Source organism: Perognathus longimembris, chromosome 5 (genome assembly GCF_023159225.1).
Source record: "Perognathus longimembris pacificus isolate PPM17 chromosome 5, ASM2315922v1, whole genome shotgun sequence".
Lineage (NCBI taxonomy): Eukaryota > Metazoa > Chordata > Mammalia > Rodentia > Heteromyidae > Perognathus > Perognathus longimembris.
Genome location: NC_063165.1, coordinates 83,062,365 through 83,079,334, shown reverse-complemented (window position 1 = coordinate 83,079,334; position 16,970 = coordinate 83,062,365). Strand labels below are relative to the sequence as shown.

Here is a 16,970-nt window from a genome sequence, read left to right as displayed (position 1 = left end):
ATATTTATATCATATTCCCTATTTACATGTGAGTATCTTGTTGGAGCTCAAATATAAAGTCTAATTGAACTCTAAAGTTTAATTCCTATCGAGCCTATTCTCTATGCTTCCATTTTCATCTTTCAATAAAGACATAGAGGTGTGTGTGTGTGTGTGTGTGTGTGTGTGTATACACAGGTGTGTGTATGTGTCCATAACTGTCCATCAGTCTGTCCATCTATCTATCAATAGAATACGCCTTCCCTTAGGGGACTGTGACGTCCATTGCGTGCCTGGGAATTGCTGAGTTCTCCTCCTCCATTGCTGTCTCACAGCGACCCCATCTTTCACTGAGCAGCCAGGGTGGCGGGGGCGGCCACGGTCCGCACAAGCACCGCGAGCGTGCTCTCACCTGCACAGCTGGCGGGGGAGGAGGGTGCTCTCACCTGCACAGCTGGCCAGCCTGGGGGGGGGGAGGGTGCTCTCACCTGCACAGCTGGCGGGGGAGGAGGGTGCTCTCACCTGCACAGCTGGCGGAGGGGGGAGGGTGCTCTCACCTGCACAGCTGGCGGGGGGGTGGGTGCTCTCACCTGCACAGCTGGCGGGGGGGAGGTGCTCTCACCTGCACAGCTGGCAGGGGGGAGGGGTGCTCTCACCTGCACAGCTGGCGGGGGGGAGGGTGCTCTCACCTGCACAGCTGGCGGGGGGGAGGGTGCTCTCACCTGCACAGCTGGCAGGGGGGAGGGGTGCTCTCACCTGCACAGCTGGCGGGGGGTAGGGTGCTCTCACCTGCACAGCTGGCCCGCCTCCCGGGCAGCGCTCTGCTGCGCCTCCTCCTCCTCCTCCTCCGTGCTGCACGACTTAGACCGAGACTTGGTGGCTTTCTGCAGCAAGAATCACAGCAAATGTTAGAAACTCACCACGCGGGCTACTCCCAACATCCCGTGGAGAATGGACTGGGTCTAAACACACACGCACACCAGACCAACAGACTGGCTGACTGACACAGAGGCACAGATACAGACAGAGACACAGACAGAGAGATACGCAGAGAGACCGGAGACAAACAGTAACTGAGAGAGAGAAAAAAGACCAGAGTCTCTCATTTCACCATTAAACAACAAACGTGTTGTATCCTTATACTAAAATATTAATTGGTGTCTTTATATTAAAATAGTAACTGGCATGCTTATATTAGGATATTTACGCAAAATCTAGAGTTTTGTGCTCAGAAGCAGATTTCTAAGGCTCATCAGCTCGTCTCTTAGAAGAACCTCTAGTTACACACTGTGGTTGGGGGTCGGGCGTGTCAAGAGTGGGAATATTCAAATAGTCTCTCCCAGTGTGCAACTTGCTTTCTGATACTTTCCTGGGGTCTCAAGAAATCCTCACCCATTTATATATGTGCAAATGGAATCAGAAAATCTGGGGGGCAGGGGGGCCTCTGGGAGATGAGGAAGGATGGTGGAAGGAAAGGGGTGTTGAGCCAGACGCACTGGACTCAGAAACTGACAGGTCCAAATGAAAGCCCTCCGTACAGACGCTTAAAGACGATTTTTAAAACTGAAATAAAGAAACCTCCGTGGATTCTAAGGTCGACACGGACATTCTTCTCTTCCCCTTCAGTATCTCTGAATTAAATGAACTGTGTGTACGTAGGTCTTGATGTTTACACGTGCACTCGTGAGTTTGAATTCGTACCTTGTGCTTTCCAAAACTGGCCATGAGGACCCGTGCCTGGGATTTCTTCCCGCTTTCCTTCCCGTCGGGGTTCTGAGGAAATAAAGGCATGGAGAACTACTGCTCTTCTTCTGTTTTTTTCCTGGACTCTGGGAGGAGGTCAAGGCCCTCCCTCCCGTTAGCCCCGTCTGTTCCCTCTGCTCAGCCTCTTCCTCTGTCTACCCAGGCCGGGCGGTCCCCTGGGCTCCGGAGGACATGTCCTGAGTGAGGACAAATCACTTCCTTTTTTCTGTCTTTTCTTTTTTGGTACTGGGGATCGAACCCAGGACGCAGCACTTGCTAGGCAAGCGCTTCGCCACTGAGCTACATCCCAGCCCGATAAATCGCCTTCAGTTACGAAGAGATTTACTTTGAGACGATGACCAAACTTAGGTCAACGGCCTGTGGAATAAAGAAAGCACTCACACTCAATAGTGCTGCTTTGGGCTTTCAAACGCTGAATGCAAGTAAGATCCAGGGATATCGATGAGGTAATGGGTGTGTATGTGTGTGTGCGTGCACACACGTAAGTGAGCCACAGCAACACCCGTCTGTGCGTCTGAGCGACGCCCTGGGTCAGGAGGTCTGCTCTGCGTCCTCAGCGAGGGCGCCCGGCCAGCCCGCACGAGGCTGGGACACTAGCTCATCCCGAGTGTCCTGGTGACGTGCACTTGAGTCGTCTCGTCCCCACCTCCCCACACGTCCCTATACCTGTCATCGCTTCCCGTGCCGTTTTGCGGCGGGTTTTCATGTTCACGAGCAACGTGAGACTAGAAATGGGGGGAGTTCAATGAGAAGACACCACGTCTGAGGGCCAGTGGGGGGAAATGGGGTACCTGCCTCAAGTGAGCCTGCGGGCCCTCGTGTGGGGATTGGCGTACCTGCCCCAGGTGGGCGTGCAGGCCCTCGTGTGTGGCCTTCAGCAGTGCCCTCACGGTGAAGCTATCAGGGTCTTCTTTGTCTCGAATCTGAGACTCCTTTAACAGGGACTCCAGCTTCTTCCTTATGAAAGATTCCACTTGGTGCTCCGTGGTCCCGTTGTTCTGCAAAGAGGAAAGCAGCGCTCACGCTTCCTTGAAGAGACGGGAGCAAGGAGCGGACGTGGCGGGCTGCGCTCACTGGCCGAGCCGCTACCGCTGCACTGCTCCGCGTTTTCAGCGACGGCGAGGGCAAGGAAGATTCCGGAGGTGATGTTTTTTAAGCCTACTTAGCTCAATTTGAGTAAAAACACTATTTCAAAACTTGCTTCTTACACCGAAGGGAGAGCAGCTGACCGAAGCGTCCGTCTGGGGCTGGATTCTGCTCTGAGTCGCATTTCCTTCCCCGGTCCTGCCTCACTGTGCAACCACAGGGGACACAATTCTGCCTGCTCCTCAGATCTGACACTACGATTACGTTTAAGATGACATCTAATGACAACCGTGGCTTTCCAAATGGTTTTCATTTGTCCAGAAGAAAGCAGGCTGGCCAGACTTATATCTCCCATGTATTCCTTCTAGTTCCTCAGTTTATTTGGGAAACCATTCTTTCTTACGAATCTGAGACCAGCTATCGGACGGCTACCGAGCTGTGGGCTGTGACTTGAAGCGTTGATGGGAGTGTATTTGCTCACAATCTGACAGGACTCTCCCAACGTTCACCAAGTGAAGCGAATGTACACCTGGATTGTGTGTGCATAGAAAACAAGCACCCTGCTCTGCCGACCGGAGAGAAACTGCACACAAGCTTCCTTCCTCACGCGCAATTCCAGAGGCAAAGCGCTTCGAACCACAGCAGACCAGCTGAGCTCCCGTGAAATAAGCGAGAGTCAAACCAACCAGCTTAGGAGCACTGCACATTTATTCCACCAGCTATCTGTTCTCTCTTCCCCTCTCTCCCCCTCCCCTTCCTCCCTCTCCCCTTCCCTCCCTCCTTCCTTCTTCCTTCCTTCCGTCATTCTTCCTCCTCGTTCCTTCCTTCCCTTCCCCTTCCTTCCTTCCCTTCCCCTTCCTCCCTTCCCCCTTCCTTCCTTCCTTCGCCCTTGCTTCCTTCCTTCCTTTCCTGTCTAGGTACCTCGGGAATCACAGGCTGGCCTGAACCTCTGGCTCCTTCCTGGCTGTGCTTACTTGTCTTGTTGTATATTTGTTTGCCTGTTCCATTTTTTTCCCCATTTTTTAAAATAATTACATCAAAGCGGGCGGTTGGACTAGTCCAGACTGCCTCAAGCTGTCTGAATAAAGCAGTCTTCTTTGTTCTTCTGCAAATACAACAAATTGCCACCTACAGTTATTTTTAAGGTAAGAAACAGTAAGTCAGCCTCAGAAACAAGTCAGGTCTGGGGCTACGTGGGCAGCTCCCGGGGCGCAGGCCGGAGGGGGACTGATGCGGGGCCCGGCAGGGCCAGCCCTCGTGCACGGTGGCAAGGGCGCCCCAAGATCTTCAACACCGCTCCTGGGAGGCCAGTTTCACCCCTGCCCTTCTCCACCGGATTCCTTTCTGTGTTCCGAGCTCTCGGGTGGCGTGCACTCGTACACAGGACGGAACCGGTTGGGTGCGGCTGGGGCTCCCCCGGTTACTCGTGGGGTGACGTGACTCACGAGCCCGCAACGGCGAGGGCGGAGGCGGCCGGGGACACAAGCCCGCCCGAGCCGAGCGTGCGGACGACCCCCGGCCTCCGGAACCGGGGAGCGGCGGCGCCCGCCTGCCCTGCCTGTGGGGCTGAGATTTCAACCACGTGAGGAGCGCGGCTCCCTGAAGCGGGGGGGGGGGGGGGGGGGGGGGCACCCGCCGTGGAGATTCGAGAGACCAAAGCCACAGATCCCTGAGCTAAGACTTAAAAGCTGAGGCTATTCGTATCCTGTGACTCCTGCAGGAAATTACCACGAACCTGCCATCTTACTACAGCAACAAGGTATTATCTCAAGGTGTGAGCGGGGCTGATCTGACAGGCCCTGGGGAGGGGGTCTCCCAGGGCCCCCCTCGGAGCCCCGTGACGGCAGCCTCGGCTCCGTCTTCACGCGGCTTGGCCCGCGGGGCCTGTGCCCGGCCTATCTCGGCGTCCGTGTGCTTTGCTTAGTCATCTCTGCCGTGGCTGGCTTCCGATTTCAAGTGAGCAGTTTGTCCCGCGAGCGCGGGCATGCCCGAGTTTTCTAGAGGAGGGGGAAGTCGGGTGATTCTTCCTTCCATCTGGACGCTGAGGGGCCAGTCTAGGGCTACTGATGAACCTAATTCCAGCATCGTTGGTCTCCGGGAATAGAGGGGCTCGGCGGGAGGAGAGGGCAGGGAGCAGCTGGTCGGTACAGCAGTGAGAAAACGCAGATTCACAGCTCGAGGTCAGCATCTTACAGGGGACCCCCGAATAAAGATGACAGCGATCTCCAAGATCACCACTGGTCACCCTAGCAGATAGAATAAGGAAAAACCCGAAACGTGAGGACCCTGCCCAGGTGGGCACTAGGGGCACAAAATATCCGCAGGCTGTTGGAAAGTGGGCTGATAGATCTGCGAGAGACAGGAGTGCCACAAACATGGCATTTGTGGGCTGGGAATGTGGCCTAGTGGTAGAGTGCTCGCCTCGTACACATGAAGCCCTGGGTTCGATTCCCCAGCATCACATATATAGAAAAAGCCAGAAGTGGTGCTGTGGCTCAAGTGGTAGAGTGCCAGCCTTCAGCAAAAAGAGGCCAGGGACAGTGCTCAGGCCCTGAGTTCAAGGCCCAGGACTGGCCAAAACAAAACAAAACAAAAAGTATCATTTGTAACAAATATAGTACAGGGAAGGGCAAGAAATCACAGTCCAAGAAATGAGCTCAGCCCACTCAGAAAAAGCCGCCAAGCCTGTGCCGTGCCATCCCCCACAGCGGGGGACCCCCCCCCCACTGAACCACCCCACACCTGGGCCAACACCCGTTCCTCCCAGCGAGAGACAGCGTCGCACCCACACACGCCTGGGAAACGGCCGGACGGGGACCAGCGCGGAGCACTTCCTGCCCAGCGCAACCCGGCAGCCATCTGCCCTCGACCGCTCCAGAAAGAGAGGAATTCTTGCAGGGGGCGGGGGAGGGGGGCAGATCCTGCACACACCCTTAGGTTCAACACGACCATTCCTCCTGCCGTGAACCCACAACACGCGCCACGCTCCCTCCGTGGAGAAGACGTAACAGGTTGCACACACGGCCAGAAGTGGATGCAAGAAGAGCCCGGGGTCTCACAGCGCGCGCCCAACGGCCACCTGCCTCTCTCCTTCCTGGCTAACAGCCTCACAGAGAGTCCGACACGGGGAGGAGACGGGCGAAGAGACCGGCACCGTCCACACAGGCAGGCGGAGACTACACCAAGGGAGGGCTGGCCCGTGCGGGGCCACAGAGACGGGGGTGAGAAAGAACATGGAACAGAAGCGACGGCGACCGCGTGGTACGGGGGCAGCCGTGGCATCCTACCCAAGCCGTGCGTACGCCCCCACCCCTGCCCCGCACTGGGGGCCGAGGGAAGGTGCTGCCTGTTTTTCTTTTCTGTGATTTACAGTGCACACACACACACACACACACACACACACACACACACTATCATTCAGTCCAGGGATTAATCCAACGGCAGCACTGAGGGAAACCTCAGTGGCCCAAGGACCTTTGTTTCTTACTCCCGTGTCCCGGGGCCAGCGGGAAAGGAGGGGCAAGGGCGTCAGGAGCTTTGTCTGGAGAACGTGTTCAGCTGTTCTGAGGGGTTACCTCGTACCTAGGAATCTCTCTGCAGCCAACCAATGAAACACATCCTCAGTGACACACATCCCTCAGTGACACCCATCCCCCAACGACACCCATCCCCCAATGACACACGTCCCCCAATGACACATCATCAATGACACCCATCCCCCAATGACGCACGTCCCCCAATGACACCCATCCCCCAATGACACAGGTCCTCCAATGACACCCATCCCCCAATGGCACCCATCCCCCATTGACACCCATCCCCCAACGACACCCATCCCCCAACGACACCCGTCCCCCAATGACACACGTCCCCCAATGACACCCATCCCCCAACAACACCCATCCCCCAATGACACAGGTCCTCCAATGACACCCATCCCCCAATGACACCCATCCCCCATTGACACCCATCCCCCAATGACACACGTCCCCCGTTGACACACGTCCCCCAATGACACACGTCCCCCAATGACACCCATCCCCCAAGGCATCTCCCGCGCCCTCTCCCCCGTCTCCGGCCTGCCCCCACAGTCCCCTGAGCACGCGCTCTTCTGCTGAGGACCAGTCGTCAGGAAAGGAACGGCCGGAATCTCCCCGTCCTCTTCTCCCTTCCCTGCTCGCCCGCGAGGCCGGAGGCCGGGGGCCTGGGGTCCGGCACGGGCGTTTCCGGGAGGAGCCTCCAAAGCCGGCTCCTCCCCAGCCGCTCTGAGCGCTCTGAGGTGGAGAGGGGTCGCGATCCGTCACCTTCACGTGGCTCAGAAAACGGCACCATGAGGGCCGAAACCACAAACGAGTCCACGGCAGGAAACGCTGAGAGGCGGCGCCGGCTCCGGCCACCGAGAGAGCACGCACGGCATTAGCAAAGCCTGACGGCGCGGCGCGGTGGGGGAATGGAGGACCGGCAGGAACCCTGCCTCCCGACACCCACCGTGCTAACAGAGCACGCGCAGAGCTCTCAGCAGGTGCTCACCAAGAACCGCATGTCGCCTTGCTAGGGCCGTAGCTCGGTGGCCCAGCCCTGGCCGAGCCAGTGTCTGCTTACAAACGGCCTCGAAGCTTCTGCGTGAGAGACAGCCGGCAGGCAGAACGCCTGCTCCCTTCCGCCCCCCTGTGGAATTTCCTAATCGTACGTCCAACTTAGGAAGTTCTACCGTTTACCACATTCAAAACTAGAGGAGATTCAAAGTAGAACAACTTGGCCTTGACTCGGAGCGACAAATGGACACACGCCGGTGATAGTTAAGACCTAGCCCTCATTTTCACTAAACACAGCATTCCCTAAACATTAACCTAGTGGCATCTCTGCGCTTCCAGCCTCCGAGTGTTAAGCCACTCAAGAGAGCTGGGAATCGAGGTGCACAATAATGAAAAGTCCAGCTCACAAAACAGGGATGGCCAGGCCCAGCACTGTACTCCTGCAATCCGACACTCAGGAAGCTGAGGCGAAGGATTGCAAACTCAAAGCCAGCCCGGGCTACATCTGAAAAATTGGTCTCAAAACACAAACAAAATGAGCAAATGAAAGGTAAAAATGAAATGGTCAATTATCCAATACCTCAAGTCACTAGTTGCAAAAATACCAACTCTCTAGAAGAGTAATAAACTGAACTGAAATCTGCCCGGTACTGGTGGCTCATGCCTGTAATCCTGGCTACTCAGGAAGCTGAGATCTGAGATTTACAGTTCGAAGCCATCCATGCAGGAAGGTCTGTGAGACTCTTACCGCCAACTAACCACCAGAAAACCAGAAGTAGTGCTGGTGTTCAAGCGGTAGAGCACCTGCCTTGAGTAAGAAGAGCTCAGGGACAGCATAGGCCCCAAGTTCAAGTGCCGAAACTGACAACAACCACCACAAAAGAAACTGAAATATGTCATCCCATTAGGGGTATCTAACTAACTACCAAAAGTGAAGAGATTAATATGGACTGCAATTTGCCCCGTTGACTTCAAGCTCAGTCTTCTCCATTTCACTACTGGAAAATACACAAAAACCAGGAAAAATCCATCAGCTGGACTTGGCTGTCATTTATCTCTTGCTCCCTCTGGAAGTAATGTCACCTCCCTCTGACACGGCACAGGCAATCATAGCGCAATTTAGAAAAGAGATGATTGTTAACAGTAACACTGCTGAGTTCAACAACGGCGGAATTCAGGGCAGTGATGGAAATCAGGGGAATTGAGACAAAGCGGATTTGTTTTTAGAAGGCAGAGTCCAAGTGAGTCCAAGTGAATTCCACCCACCAGGCCCACGGCACAGGTCTCCCCCCTGTACCCTGAGGCCCCCCCAAGGCTCTGGCCGGCTCCGGAGCTGCGGAAGGTGGGCTGGGGTTCACACCTGTCCCCAGGGTTAGCGGAAGCCCCAGGGGAGGTGGGGGAAAGGTTGCGTTTCTGCAGGTCGGCCTCTCCAGCTAGGAAACCCACGAAGGTAAATGACCATTCCACGCCGCGTTACTGCCCGAATTAACCATGACGTGGACACTTTGTGCCGGGATGGACTCAGAAGCCCTCTGGGGACTGGGGTCATTGGGACGCGGGCAGGACCGGGGTAGTTCTGAGTCAGCCTGGACGGGTAGTGTGGTTGGATACGAGCGTGAGGCCGGACGAAAGCCCGGCTAGTGTGGAAAGCCACCGACATTTGCAGCTGCAGTTTGAAGGCGAGCTGCGTTTTCACAGCGGGGGACTTGTCCCTGGAGGAGGGGGTCGGATGGGGAACCGAGAACATTCCTTCCCGTTCTAAGGCACACGAAGCCTGGACTCACACACGTAGGAGACCGGGCAGCGGTGTGCAAGCACACGCAGCGATTTCTCTGGGGGTGCTGTGCGGCCTGGAACCCGGGCTGAAGATGCCGGGCACGGAGGGGAGCCCCGGGCACCGAGGGGAGCCCCCTGCCCCGTGGGACTCACGCCGTGCAGCTTGAACTTGCACTCGTCTTCGATCTCGTCCGCGCTGTCCTCGTCCGACACCTCGCCTTCCTCCGCATCACCCCCCAAGTGGTACGGCAACTTCTTGCCCTGCAAGGAACCAAAGCAGCCCATTCAAAACCGAAAGCTCACAGGAGCCAGAGGCCGGAAGCACCGCCCACCGACGGGTGAATGGATAGGAGGGAACATTCGCTTGTTAGGAAGGATGAAATCCTGGTACGCACTGCAACACGGACGAGCTTGGCAGGTACCAAGGCAAATGGCATAAGCCAGGAACCAAAGACAGAGCCCAGGATTGCATTTCTATAAGGGAGCTAGAAGAGCTGCGTTTACAGAGGTAGAAAATAAAATGACACCGAGGGACAGTGTTACATCCAGCCCTCATAACCACGGGAGATGGTTCCAGAAACCTACGTCAGGTACCAAAATCTGAAAACACCGTACAAGTCCTTTACAGAACACGGCGTGTGCTGTTCTCACATCCCGCACCCATGCTCCTGTTCCACTGTCTCTGGGTGATCCTAAATCCTCCACACACCGTTTCTAACGACAAGGAGTGAGTCCACACACGCTCAGCACACGCGAAACGCCGTCTGCACGCCGCCACCAGGCTCAGGCCTGAAACCCGAGCCAGAAGGCGGAGTTCGAAAGGACTCAGTTCAGAGCCGGTCAGCGAGTCCACGAGACGCCGCCACCCCATCAACCGACAGCCAGCGGGGCCCCGGGGCCCACGTCTGGTAGCTCAGCTACACAGTGAGCATGAATCGGAGGACTGTAGTCAAGACGGGTCCAGAAGGGGAGAGACGGAGGCGCCATCTCAAAAGTAACTGAGCAACAGCCAGAGGCCTGGCACAAGCTAAGGTTCAGTGACTGCCCAGCAAGCACAAAGCCCTGGACCACAAAAAAACAAAGCAAAACAGTATTTTTGATATGTGGGGGGTTGGATTGGCCAACAGACAGGAGAGCTGTCCGTATAATAATGATTTTACGATCTTGGTGATATACAAAAACGCAGGGGAAAGACTGGAGAGAAATACGGTTAAATGTGAAACCCGTGATCGCCTCTAAGCGAGAGTGTTACGGGCAGCAGTTATTTTCTCCTTTTCTACATTCCTCGGGCGACATCCAATTTACATGCAGGAAAAGGACCGGGCAGTTTAAAGTGCAGCAGCAGCAGCAGCAAGGCCTTGGGGACTGGGCCTGAGCCGCGGGGGCAGCCGCGGGGCCGAGGGGGAACAGAGGGCGGGCGGGCGGCGTGGGCAGGGCGCTGAAGCGGAGGGGCCAGGGCTGATGCGTGAGTGAGGGTATCGTGTTGCCTCCCCCCTTCCTCCCTCCCTCCCTCCCTCCCCCCTCTCCTCTTCCTTCTCTCTCTCTCTCTCGAGAGGCCTTGGACAGGGCCGGCGGACGGTGCGACAGTGCGTCTTCCGTCTAAAGCCGCTCGTCCGGGGAACGTCCGTGTGGCCGCCCCAAGCGCTGAGTGCAATCCAAGCCGGGACGGACCCGGTGGGGAGCGCGTGGGCCTCGATGCGGCTGGGCGCGGAGCCCGTGGCTGGGCACCTCACTGCCCACTCCACCACGGACAGGAAGCGCTGCCAGAGAGGTTTCCCGGGGCCTCGGCGCCCCCGACGCGGAGGGGGCAGGCACCCAGCTGGCCTCCCGGTCCAGACGGTTAGGACAGCAGCCAGCACAAGCGTCTAGGGGTGAGGGGGCGGCGGCGGGTTTGGGACCGGCCTCATCAGGCAGGTGCTCTGCTGCGTGAGCCATGCCTCCAGCTCTTCTTGCCACGCCACCAACCATTTCTTCCGAGTCAACACTGTCTTGGGCCCAGTGGCGAAGCCCAAGGTGGACCAGTATGGAAAACACAGGCACGGAAAATCGAGTCTCAGTCAGCGATCACAGGCGGCTGGAGGGGGCAGGAGGGCCTCGGGCCCCTGACGCGGAGCCAGTCCGGAACCCACGGCCCCGGCACCCATGGCCATGCCACAGGGGACCCGCGCGCGCTCCTCGATGACGCAGAAGGACTCGTCTACCTTTCACTGCGCCAGTGCCCTCACTCCACCCTCCCTCCCTCGCTGCCCACAGAACATCGACGAGCCACAAAACGTGGGCAAAGGGTGGCGTTTCGCTGTCTAACCAAGAAAACAGGGCTATTGTTGTTTTGTTTTGTTGTGTTTTTTTTTTTTTTTTTGCCAGTCCTGGGGCTTTGAACTCAGGGCCTGAGCACTGTCCCTGGCTTCTTTTTGCTCAAGGCTAGCACTCTGCCACCTGAGCCACAGCGCCACCTCTGGCTTTTTCTATATATGTGGTGCTGAGGAATCCAACCCAGGGCTTCATGTATACGAGGCAAGCGCTCTACCACTAGGCCATATTCCCAGCCCAGAAAACAGCAGTTTCCATAAGACCTCGTTGAGTATTACTGGTTGCATTATCTAGAACCTTTATTCAAGATGCTCCTTCACAGGTTTTGGAAGCTGTCATTTTATTTAATGGATAGAAAACCAACCACGTTCTGGTAGGTTCTATAATGACTGCCTGAGCACTGCCCAACCCTCCCTTCCCGGTGACGTCTCGGCATGAAACCACCTGTTTGTTCAGTGCTACCATTCTCCTGTATATTTAGTGTCACTCTTTTAAGAAAAATACAACCCAGCCTACTGTTCTTTGTTGTTGTTTTGGGAGTTTTGTGCCAGTACTAGGGCTAGAACTCAGGGCCCGTGAGCTGTCGTTTAACTATTTTGCTCAAGGCTAGAGTTCTACCACTTGAGCCACAGCTCCGCCTCTGCGTGTCTGGTGATCAGCTTAAGACAAGAGTCACCCAGGCTTTCCTGCTGGCTTACAATCGCCATCTTCAGATCTGCCTCCAGAGTAGCTAGGTCTATAGGTGCGAAGCACCAGCTCTTGGCTTTGCTTTTGTTTTTTACCTAAAAGAACGCAATCGTTGGAAGTGGGGGGGGGGTGGCTCAAGTGATAGACCACCAGTCTCATGTACAGCTCATGTACAGAGCTCATGGCCTGAGTTCAAGACTCAGGATGAGCACAGAACAAAGCAACACACACACACACACACACACACACACACACACGAATGCAATCATCAAAAGTGGTTTGGGGGAATGTGGCCTAGTGGTAGAGCGCTTGCCTAGCATGCACAAAGCCCTGGGTTCGATTCCTCAGCACCACGTAAATAGAAAAGGCCGGAAGAAGCGCTGTGGTTCGTGTTAGAGCGCTAGCCTTGAGCAAGGGACAGTGTCCAGGCCCTGAGTTCAAGGCCCAGGACTGGCCAAAAACAAAAAGTGGTTTGGGTCCAAACATAAAATTCGCTGAAGCTAAAAATATCAGCCAGTCGGCGACGGAACACTCCAGGGGCTGCCTTGCCGGCGGCTCTCTGCACTTGTGATATTTGCTGTGCCGTGTCTTTCCCCAGAAGGCGTTTCTGTCGTGCCGTGCCGCTCACCGACCTCCCGTGCCACCCCTCCGGCCCGCGGGCACCCTGCCCCTGCCTTGGAAGCCACGGTCCTCGCTTGCGTAAGCGGAGACGGGGCGGCCGTGACAATGGAATTTTTTTGTGTTTTGTTTTTTTTTGACAGTTATTGGAGCTTGAAATGGGAGGAAGGCAGTGAGCGGAAGGCTTTCAGCTGCGGATGCAGGGAACCGCCTGGCTTCTGCCCCCCGACACTTCCGTCCGGGGTGACCTTGCACAGACGCCGACGTGTCATTACACCTCTCAGCCTCACCATTCTCACGTCGTAACACAAGGACCGGAACACGCCGCAAGGCCCCGGCGAGGCAGCCGAGGGGACTGAGAGGAGGCACCGCATGCCCGGGGTCTGATCCCTGCTCTTGTGAGTGGGGGGGGGGGGTCTCCCAGGGTGGGGGCCCGGCTGCTCGCACTGCCTTGAGGACAGGGGGGGAAGTGGGGGAGGATTACCTTCACCAGGACTTTGCCTCTCAGGCTCTGAGGACTCGGGAGCTGCCGGCCGTCCCCCGTGTCCACGCCGGACAGGTCCAGCTTGTCCCCGAAGATCCCCTTCAGGTACTGGGCGATCTTCCTTTGCTGCTGGATGCTGCAGTGGTTCTCGATGGATAAGATCACCGGGAACCTGTGGAGGACGGAGTGGGGGGGGCGGGAGAGGGGTGTGAGCCAGGGCCGCACCCGGCCCCCCCTGCCCCCCCGCATGGAACCGGGTCGGCAATCCCAGACGGCATCCGCAACCACGGCGATGACACAAATGCCCCTACAAGGAGGAAGATCAGAGGTGCCGCGAAAGGGCCCTCTAAGCACGGCGGGAAGCTACACGCACCGTGTGAGGTGCAGACCAAGACTGAGCATCAGGCGGGAAGGTGAGGAAGGACCTGGGGAGGTGGCTTAGAGGTAGAGCGCTCGCCTAGCATGTATGAAGCCCGGGGTTCGAATCCTCGGTACCACATACACAAACAAAAAAGGTGAGGAAAGGCGGCACCTTATGTATGTGTTAAAAAAAATTAAAGGAATGAATGCTTAAGGGGGGGAGGACATTGGTGAAATCTAACCCCCCCTTAGGTATTCAAAAGTCCAGATATATCTAAGACGCCATGGCGTATCATGAAATGTACTCTAAACATATATGTACGTACACGCAAACTTATAGAGAGCTAGAGGCTCCGATAGATAATTAAGGATAGAGATACGATACAGATAGCGATATATAGAGATGGAGACACAGTGACAGAGCTAGGGATACTGATATATAGACATAGAATATTGATATGGATACAGATACGGATATATTGGTACAGACATCAACATACAGATATAGATACAGACGCGTGTCCTCAGCTTGAAAATCACCACTGAGGATAAGATAACGTCATGGGCGAGCTGGACATCTCAAAACGATTTCCGGCAGGATGATACGCTAGTCTTTAGTTTCGAAAGAAGAAGAAAAGCCGGGCTCTCCGTCTTTGCCGGCACACAGGAGCCTGCGCAGAGCGACGGGCCCCGGGGGGGGGGGGGGCTGAACCCCCAGAAACACACTGCGAGGCGGAGACCCAAGCCCGGGGAAGAGGCGAAAACGTCGCCATCCGCCTCAGAGCGAGAAAGCACCTCCAACTCCGCTTCATCTGTACTATCTCCCACTTTCCATCATGTACCATGGAGTCTTTTCCAAGAATATCTAACCAACATGTAAGCGGTGGGAAATCCCTTCTCCGGGCCTTTCTGAGAGGCACGCGCTCCTAATGTCAGCTTCTGAGCTCCCGGAATGACGTTCCGTCCCCGACAGCAAAGTGCTGGTGCTGAAGGTGACACAGAGAGACAGGGGGGACCCTGGGTGACCGAGCCAGCTCCGTCATAACCACCCTGCCTAGGGGACCCTAGAGTGCTGGGAAGAAAAGTCAGCAAGCCAGGGAAAACGAGCCCCCTTCCAATCACATCAGGGGCTTCCTGGTGCGTCTGTAACGCACTCCCTATTTCTGCCCGGTGCTGCTGACTGGGCTTCTCATTAGGGAAGGGGGATTTTCCACTTCTACTGACGGACACGCATCCAGGTCTGACTGTTGGGTCGGTCGGTCTGGGACAGGGGCGTTACAGCATTCAGTGGGTAGAAGCCACAGGTGCTGATTGTCTTTCTCCAGTGCCCAAGATAGCTCTGCTAACCCCCTGTGGTCACCACGACAAGCTTGAGGAATCCTGGTGAAAAGATGCGACTTACATTTAGGAGAAAGAAAAGGTGAAAGAAAGGACCGGACAGGGTAGCTCACACACGTAATGGCGGCTGCTCAGGCAGCAGAGATTAGGAGGACCAAAGGCCAATGCCGGGTAGAACAAGTTATCATCTGGGTAAATAGCCAGGCGTGCCAGCGCATGAGCGGACCCTCGGCCACTCAGGAGGTGCGGGGGGAAGGAAGGCGATTGCAGGTCAGCCCAAGCAAAATGCAGGGATCCATCGCCAGGAGGAAAAAAGCCAGAAGCCAGATGGCTCCACGCACGGTTGAAGTGCTAACACACCTGCCCACCAAGCTCAGTGCCCTGAGTTCAAACCCCAGTACTCCCAGCCCCCAGGCAGCACACATTGGAAACGTAGTGAACAAGCGCTGTTTCCATGTCGAGGCCTCCAAACACGGGGGGAAGGGTTGAGTCGGGAGGTGCTCGGAGCCACCTCCCACGCTCAGAGAAGGAGAGGCACGGGCCACGTTTGCACACCACCTCATGAAGGAAAATCACCCTCCGACTCAGCCAGGAGCCGTCAGAATGGAGGCTGTGAAAAGCAATCCCAACTCGAGATCTTCCGTGTAAAAAAAAAAATGCCACCCACGGAACCTGCTCTGCACCAAGGGCCTCTCTGCATAATCGCATTTCTACCTCATGTTTAATTAATAAGCCCACATATTGAAAATGTTAAAGGCTACTGACTTCCAGAATATTAATTTTATGCAAGTGTAATTTTTAATTTTGCTTCTTTATTTCCAAATTCTTTCTTGCATGCCTGATAAGCTGCAGGGACCCGCTAGGTAACAGAGAATGAATGATAAATGACTAAGACATAATCTAATAATTTCAGCGAGTTAGCCATTCTGTCGAGTGTGTGTGTGTGTGTGTGTGTGTGTGTGTGTGTGTGTGTGTGTGTGTGTGATCAGTCCTGGGGCTTGAACTCAGAACCTAGGCACTATCCCTGAGTTTCTTTTGCTCAAGGCTAACACTCTACCACCTGAGCCCACAACCTCACTGACAGCTTTTCTTACGCGGTAAGAGTGTCATGGACTTTTCTGCCGGGGCTGGCTTGGAGCTAGGATCCACCAGCACCAGCCTGTCCTATAGACAAGCTCCCCTATGACAGGACAGAATTCCGTTCCGTGGGCTTAGACAAGTGTGGAGGCTCAAGCCTCTAACCCTAGCTACGCAGGAGGCAGAGACTGGGAGGCTGCTGTTCAGAGGATGGGCCGGCCAAGCAGAAAGTAAGACCCAACCTCAAAAAATAACACGCAAAGGGCTGATAGAGTATCTTAAGTGACAGCGCGCCGCCCAGGACAAACACGCCAAAGGATCAGATACTAAATACAGAGACAGGGGAGACTGGAATCTGCGGGGGGTGGGGGGAGGGGGGCATGTTCTTGAAGGACAGGTGAGCACCTGTACGCGGGGACTTGGGAGAATAGCATTTGCTAGGACAACTCCGCTGGCCGCTGGATGCTATGTCTCTGTGGAGCACTAAGGGGGCACGAGGATTTGCCTGGGTAGAACAGAGAGGGCCTTTGAAAGGATGCCAAGGAGAGGAGGGACAACCCCAAGCCTGGATTTCAGAAAGGAAAGCGCAGCACCACTGAGGAGGACGAACCAAGGGGATGTGAAGATGAGAGAAGGCAGGGATGCCAGAGAGAACGCGGGAAGGAGAACCGAGAGGAGCTGGGGAAGCGAGGAAGCCTCCCCTGTGGCTGCGGCCGGTGGTGGGTGGACAAGGCCGGCCCAGCTCAGAGGAAAAATTGAGAAACAAGAGGAGGGCCGGCAGAAGGAGGCCCGGGCGCACCTTGGACGCAGGGCCGCGTGGGGCCAGTGTGGGGCTGGGCACACTGTGGGTAAACAGTCGTGTGACTACTGAGGATGATTTTCCTACAGAGATCGTGACCGTCGGGAAAGGGTTCCAGAGTTATAATCCGTTAAATATCCAAAGAGTGGGCCTTAGG

At 55.8% G+C, this 16,970-nt stretch overlaps 1 protein-coding gene across 3 annotated transcripts in view; it reads right to left on the bottom strand.

Annotated features, from left to right (window-relative positions):
* Positions 1 to 281: 281 nt before the first annotated feature.
* The window catches only part of LOC125352045 (1-phosphatidylinositol 4,5-bisphosphate phosphodiesterase eta-1-like), an 89,468-nt gene continuing 72,779 nt past the window's right edge, over positions 282 to 16,970 (bottom strand). For 2 of the 3 annotated variants that reach the window (XM_048347232.1, XM_048347230.1), the window contains exons 10-15: positions 13,240 to 13,411; positions 9,294 to 9,401; positions 2,580 to 2,741; positions 1,681 to 1,752; positions 769 to 863; positions 282 to 391 (exon numbers count right to left, since the gene is read on the bottom strand). In XM_048347232.1, coding sequence (XP_048203189.1) covers positions 388 to 391; positions 769 to 863; positions 1,681 to 1,752; positions 2,580 to 2,741; positions 9,294 to 9,401; positions 13,240 to 13,411 — 613 coding nt within the window. In that variant the 3' untranslated portion in view covers positions 282 to 387. Of the gene's footprint in view, positions 392 to 755; positions 864 to 1,680; positions 1,753 to 2,579; positions 2,742 to 9,293; positions 9,402 to 13,239; positions 13,412 to 16,970 lie in introns of those variants that run through there. The other variant, XM_048347231.1, reaches the window with a different exon arrangement.